At 35.8% G+C, this 7,524-nt stretch overlaps 1 protein-coding gene across 1 annotated transcript; it reads right to left on the reverse strand.

Moving 5' to 3' along the window:
- On the reverse strand, positions 1 to 1,734 carry LOC125809811 (uncharacterized). Its single transcript, XM_049489392.1, has 2 exons — positions 1,197 to 1,734; positions 1 to 580 (listed from the first exon to the last, which is right to left on the reverse strand). Exons 1-2 carry the CDS (start codon positions 1,443 to 1,445, stop codon positions 188 to 190), a joined length of 642 nt encoding a protein of 213 aa, XP_049345349.1. The 5' UTR covers positions 1,446 to 1,734; the 3' UTR covers positions 1 to 187.
- Positions 1,735 to 7,524: the final 5,790 nt, after the last annotated feature.

The raw sequence follows: 7,524 nt of genomic DNA on the forward strand, positions 1-7,524 counted from the left end.
TAGAAGAAGAAAATCACACGATAAATATTGTTTATAAAATAATGGTTGGTTTGTCTTTCCTTAAAGAAGAAAAAACACATTAACAAACTACTACCAACGAAAACAAACTTCTATCAAAAGAAAAATATAAAAATAAAATTCAAAACAAATAGTATCTCATCATGTTCTTCTAATTTTTATCCTTCCTTCAATTTTGATCAAAGTGAAGAAGTTGTCTACCACATCTTGGACAATCATCAACTTCTTTTGGCACCATGAAATACATCAAACAAGCCTTGCATCCACCCAATACTAGTACTGGTGCTGCTAGTGCTGATGGTGGTGCTGCTCTCCTTAAAGCCTCAGTAGTCAGAATATTGATTTGTGGTATTGTAGTTTCAGCTCTTGAAGATGAAAATGATGGCATTTCTTCTGAATAAGTTGCTTCACTATCATAAGAGTTGTTATCATCATCATCATCGTCATCGTCGTTGTCATAGTCTTCTTCTGAGTACACTTCTTCTTTTGCAACAACGTTTGTCCTTGGATCTTCACTCATTCTCATCCCTGTCCTCCAGTTCAAATAGTAAATTTCCCCTGTCTGCATAACCAGCGGCGGAGCCAAAATTTTCAGTAAGAAAACTCAAAATACCAAAAGAGATTCAATTTTGACCTTATAAAACAATATAATTTTCCAAAAAATAGTATAAGAATGAAAATAAATTAGGCATTTCTTTCTATTTGTCTAAATTTTTGATAGACAGAGTTACTCGATATCAGTGCAAGCTAATCCAAACATAATGGTTATAAAAGATGGGAGTAAACTACAACAATTTGTAAAATTTTCCTTGCAATATCTAGAGAAATTAAATGCATGTTTTTTTAAAAAAACGATTATGAAAAATTGAGAACCAAGAAAAGATTTTCACATGTGAAGGAAATGGGGAAAAGAAATTCACCAATTTCAAAATGAGGAGTTTGTTTGTAATTAATTTTCGTTCCTTTTGTTTTGTGTGTGGATAGAGGAGGAAAAAATAATAAATGAAAGAGACCAAAATGACAAACTGACCAAACAAAGTGTAGTAATGCAAGTACTAATTATAATGAAATTAAATCCAAGATCTGGGCCTTTAAGGTTAAGAAAGCAATAAATGTCAAGAAAAAGACAAATTATTGTAATATATACCCAAAAATAAAAATAAAAATTGTTTTGTTACCTTCAAATCAAGGCATTGTTCCCAATGGTATGGAAGAGCAGTTTCAGAATTGAGTTCCACAGTAGCATCATTTGAAGGATTGTTGTTATTATTGAAGTTGGTGTTGATATTTTCCGATGAATCGGAAATTCCATCTGGCGGGGCGATACCTGCGCTGTTGCGGCTGGTGCCGCCCCGCTGATGATGATTACTCAGCGAACAATTTTGGAGAGAAGCTGTAATAGTAGCCATATTTGGACCTGTCATCATTAGATCAATAATAATACCAAAAATTCCCAAACAAATAATTTTTATATATATGTGGTTATATTTACTCGAAGGAGAATTTAATTTGGGGGATTTTGGTAATAATAATAAAATAAGTAGAGAAGAATATGAAGAAGATGAATGCTACAGTAAAAATAGTAATTTGATGGAGAAGAAGAGAAGAGAAAAGGGGAGAAAAGGGAGAAGAGACCAAAGAGAGTGGGAATCTTTTTTTCTTTGAAAGAAAGGGCCAGTGCAATACAACTACCCCCACCTGATGATGGGACCAGTTTTTTTTTTTGCTCTATCTTTTCCCACTCCCACGCACCTTATGCCTTCTCTCCAAAAATAACCCCCAACCCCATTTTTCTAAAATCACAATCCCCACATGCATCTCATGTGACTCAAGATTTATTTCTTTTATCTATATTATAGCATTGTTCGGTTTCACATATGGGTATTATTGTTAAGGGTCGGGTTGAACCGGTCTGGTTCAAAAAATATTTAATTCAAACGGTTTGGGGTTAGGGTTGGTTATTTGGTTTGGGGGTAGGGGTTCAATTTCAATCAGGTTGGGGTTATTCAGGAAAAATTGAGCATCTAGGGTTGGGTTTTACTAGATCTGGTTAGGGATGATTTGGTAATTTGTTCAGGAATGACGTAACACTACTAGGTTGGATCTGTTTTGAGACATCAATAGTTTAGTTAAGATCATGCTGTTTTGATTTGGTGTTGAACCCTCCTAACCCTCTCTACATTGGTTCGATTTGATCCGATCTGGATTAATCTGACCCATTCGACACCCTTAATTTCACTTATGGGAGTGTGTGGTATGGTTGGACTCGATTTTTGCTATAACTATACTATCAAATTAGACTAATATAGTATAAAACAAATTGATCTCAGTAACGATTCAAGAGTGAAATAACAAAACTGAGTTGAACAGATTTTGAGCCATTAATAGTCTAGCTAAGGTTACACGGGCCCGATTTTGTTATGAACCCAACCTAACCCTGCTCCATCTACATGAGTCGATCTAGTCTGGGAGGAAATTGGTTCAGTCAGATTCGATCTGGATCGCCTCGACCCACTTAACACTCTTGGTACCACTTGTTGGAGTGTGCAGTGTGGTTAGACTCACTTTTTGCTTAAAAGAAAATCAGATTAATTTAGCAATTTTATAGATTGATTCACTTTTGCGATCATTTTCAATTTTACCAAATGATCAAACTTTACCTAGATCTTATTGATTTATTAGCATCGAAATAAAATTTAGTAAATATAAAGCAACATTAATAATGATGAAATATCAAGTTGAAATTTAAGATCTGGTCAGATGATGGGTATCAATGTAGTAAGAGAAGTTGTGAAATTTGTTGTTATAGTATTTGAATCAAAATAAATATTAGTTCGGAGACTTACATGTTTTCTTCCTAGCGGAAGCAGAACTGTAGCAACCATGCCTTTTGTCACCAGCCATCGAAAAATTTCACAAAGTAGATGTACTTTCTCTATCCACAACCTAGATACCCTTACTAACCCTAGTAGTCATATTATTGTGAAAAAAAGAGTGTTCTTCCAAACACTTATAATGATGTATTTATACAGTATAGAATAGGGTTTAGGAGGCGGACAAGTTAATGGGCTAATGGACTAATTAACATTCCTTATGGGTAGACCCGACTCAATAGATATTTTCAACAATCACCAAAAAATTTGTTTGGAATCTACAGAAGTGTTGAATGACAATTATGTAGTAACACATATCAAATAAGGAAATAAATTGATACTAGATTGATTTAAGATTTTTCTATTTATACTACAAGAGTTCAAAAGAATTGAAGGAAATATGATAAATAAAACAAAATTTGATTTCAATTTCAATTTTAAAAGAACTTGTTACAAATACTTCGACCCTGACCCGTCGTGAGTGGCATCCACAGTAATTCTCGATGGAAGAATCAATTAACTACTTACCCACATCACTGAATAACAAAACAAAGTAGTCTCGGCACTTAAAAATATGTTTCATAATTAAAAATCATAGTCATCAAACATTGCAGAAGAACCCTAGAAACTTAAAATTGTGTACCAAAGTTCAACGTAGTCTAGAATACAGAGACACAAGCCCAAAATAAAAGAACTAAAGAGAGTCTAAGTCCAGAAAAATGAACTAGAAAAATAAGACGAATTCATGGCAGTCCGAAAGAACTAGCTTTCCCTTGGATTCAATTAACACTAGGATTACAGTTGAGGTCTCGAAGCAACCGCTGAAATATGCCTTATTAGGAACCAAATAAAAGAGCAAGTGTATAAGGTAGGATCATCGGCTAGTTCCAGCATACAAAATATGAACAGGCAACCATAACATAATAAAACAAATAACATACAATTAATACTACAATCATAAACATATCTCAGACTCCCAGTCTGCACCCTGAATTGACATTCACAATACACATGAATAGTAAGATTATCACAAGTCAATTTCGAGCTCTCATAAAATCCACACACAAACACTCAATGTACCAAGCCTGGTACCCCAACCAACAATTAGTAATTTATACTGGCGTGGTATCCGAGCCAATCATATAAATATCTCGTATCAAACGTATTGCTCAAGCTAACCATTAGTATATACCCGATGTGGTACCCGAGTCAACTATCAGTGTGTACCAAATGTGGACTTGTGGTACCTGAGCCAACCATGGGATATTCTTTATCGGACGTAGTACCCAAGCCAACCATCAATCACATATCAGAATCACAATGAATAACAAACATATTTGTACACTCAAGTAAAACACAGTCATTACATGCGATTGGCAATATTTAACATTTGAAATCATACTCTTTCCTTTTTCCAAACCAAATATCATGCATGTAATACTAATCAAGCAGTTGACAAGCACATAAAGCATATATAAGAAAATAAATAACCATTACCTACTCGAAAGGATTCTATCCCCAATGTTTCCTGATCATAGTCTAATTGCCCACAATCCTTCTCAATATAACCATACAATTATCATAAGATCAATACTAACTACACGAATCCATCATCAGCCTAAATCACAACTAACCACAAATTCAACTATTCAAACTTCGTGCATGAAGGAATATATTTATGATATCTCGATCATCTATAAGATATCATATAAGTAAATACAAATATAAATACTTTGTTAAAAAGAAAGCATAGGTTATCAAAATACCAAGCAACTGCTGAAGAGTCCATAACACGAGCTTTTGGATTTGTGGGGGTAAATTTTGACGAATGTAGACAAGAATTTCATGGGTTATGACCTCACTTGCGCTGAAATTCCTTTCATATATGGTTCCCTAGCTTAGATATGCTTAAGAGGGGGGCGGGGTTTAGAATAACACTCATATATTTTACCACTAGAGAGGAAGAAGAAAAATTAAAATACTCACGTTTCTGAGTTATACCCTTGCTGACCCTCGCTATGGCAGGATGACGTCAACTTGGTCAATTTTTTCGAATTGCTAAATTTTTTGTCGTGTAACCCAATTTCAAATCGGTAACGTATTTCAAGAAAATTTTTGTGGTTCCTGTCATGATCCTGACCATCTTAAGTGGAAGCCATAATAAACCACTTGGTCGGAGGACCAAAGACTAACCCAAACCAACCCAACATGTACTTCTCTAAAATCATACTTCTCCAAGAATAAGGTGTGAAACCATGCCCAAGTCAATGGAGGTAAGATCGACGAATAACATTCAACAAAATCTCTTAACCATTGTTTTGACTTACCCTAGAGCTGGAAAGTCATAAACTCCACTCTGAGTTGTTGCACAATGCCCAACTTATAAAGCCTCTCGTAACAATCTAAGATGAACTCGAACGCATCCTCTCCCTCAAAACCATGAACACTGAAGGATTAAGCTTCAAGAACTTGGTCAGTATCTCATGTTCTGTATCAATCATCACATGGGCCAAGAAATGAACGGAACAAAGTGTCAGCACCCACATCCCCATCTACCTTAGGAACAATAGTTGCAATAGTTTGAGTGATCGGAAACTGAGTAGTCTGAATCGTTGGAATCGCTCTAGTAAATGTCAGCCCACTTAAAAGAGTCAGTACTACTGAACAGTCTCCGCATCATGTCAACCTACTCAAAAAAGCCAGTACTACTGAACAGTTCCGCATCAATAAGAGGAATACCTACAGTCCAGTTTGTGTCCTCACCTCTAGTTCAACATGATCCTCACTCTTAATCTCAATCTCTTCCTATAGTGGATCTTAGGGTGGGGCTGGTGTCGCTTCCCTTGGTACATTCACATTTTGAGCTCCACCTCTAGAGGTTATTGGCCTTCCTTTGACCCTACCTATGACCCTATCTCTCTCTCTCCTTATCCCTCCATCACGACCTCTCGTTGCGGGTTTAGCTGCTTGATCTGTCATTGGAGCTACTATCCTTGCGCTATTACTTCGAGTGTCAATCATCTGCGGACAAAAGAGTGAAAAAGTTAGATACTAATTTGGATCACAATATGTCACGCTCCGAGTGTACACCCTGGGCGGGACTGATATTTGTTGGCCCCAAGCAAACCATTGCCCTGCTTAACTCTTATTGGAAGACTTACTCATGATAAAAATACTTTAAATAGTAAACTAGAATCTCAATAAATAACTTAGAATGTATAAAGAAACATTTACTAGCCAAAATGGCACTCAAGTTTCAAACATCAAAACAGGAATAGAAAGACTCAAGAACTAACATCAACTAACTATCTATGAAGCCTCTAACAGCTGAGATGGACATCAAGACAAGACCCACGACATCCTAATGAACTAACTAACAAAGCAATAAAAAGGGGTGCTCCGGAAGCAAGGAGGCTCACTAACAACTCTGAAGCTCAACTAGAACCAACGATGCACTGGATACTGATTCTAGGTACCTGTATTTGCATCATAAAAAGATGCAGGCCAACTGGAATCGGTACATTAAATGTACGAGCATGCGAGGGGAATTCTAAAACAAGACATAAGCTTGAAAATGGAACTGAAAGAACAAACCTGGTCTCAACTCAACTCATTTCAATATAAAGCAGTATAATAAATGTAGTATAAAGAAAAGCTTTAAAACATGGATAACAATTCTGTGTATTGAGAAATACAATAGTAACTCAATTTGTATGCAAAGATACAATATAAACTCTGTTTGTATATAAAAATACAATTAACTTTGTGTATACAAGAATACAAAATACTTATGTGGGAGTTTCTCTAACCGACAACCATCACTTAAGAGTTATGTGATGATACATCGTTTTGCCTCACGTTGCCAGGGTTATCATATACCTTGCCCGGGGTATAGAACCTGACTACTAAGTGGATCCACTAGTTTATGCTAAAAAGCACTAAAGAATCATCTAAAAAGTATGACCCTTTTCTACCCATGATGGCTACATGGTTTTATGGGGGCTGTGAGTTGTCTGAACTCTCCCCCATATCGGTGCTCAATACTACTCCCAAAATATAACTAGATCATATGTTCAAAAACATAACTCTTTCTGTGGTTTGAGATAATTACTCAAAAACTAGCCCAAAGGCTTTCTAGGAAATCAGTGTTTCCTCTCTTGCTTAATTGTGAAAGCATTTACTTTTTACTGAAAACTAGCTCAAAGGCTCTTTTGGAAATCTCTGTTTGCTTTCTTGTTTAAATGTGAAAACATTTACTCTTTAGGAATACATAATCCTCATATACTATTTTGAAGAAATGAACTTCACTCTTTACTATTTACTCAACTCAAAACTAAAGTCTTAAAACAAGTTTAAAGCATTTGTAAAAGACTTTTGAAAAGACTCTAAGAACTCTCTAGACTTGGCTCTTAACTTATCTTGAATTTGAATTTATGGATTCAAGGTTTTGATTCATGTTTATGAATGATGTCATGATGTTTAGACGTACCTTCGAGTGTCGAAAACAACTAGAAATCATATGTACGATTCAAGGAAACTCAAACGAAAATGAGTGGGAAAGGGTAGAAGACCTAGCGACCCTGGCGCTCTGAGTGGCGCCACACACCAAAGACCAAACTGCAGAAGCTGGGTT

Source organism: Solanum verrucosum, unplaced genomic scaffold (genome assembly GCF_900185275.1).
Source record: "Solanum verrucosum unplaced genomic scaffold, falcon-dt-bn FXZP01000474.1, whole genome shotgun sequence".
Taxonomy (NCBI): domain Eukaryota; kingdom Viridiplantae; phylum Streptophyta; class Magnoliopsida; order Solanales; family Solanaceae; genus Solanum; species Solanum verrucosum.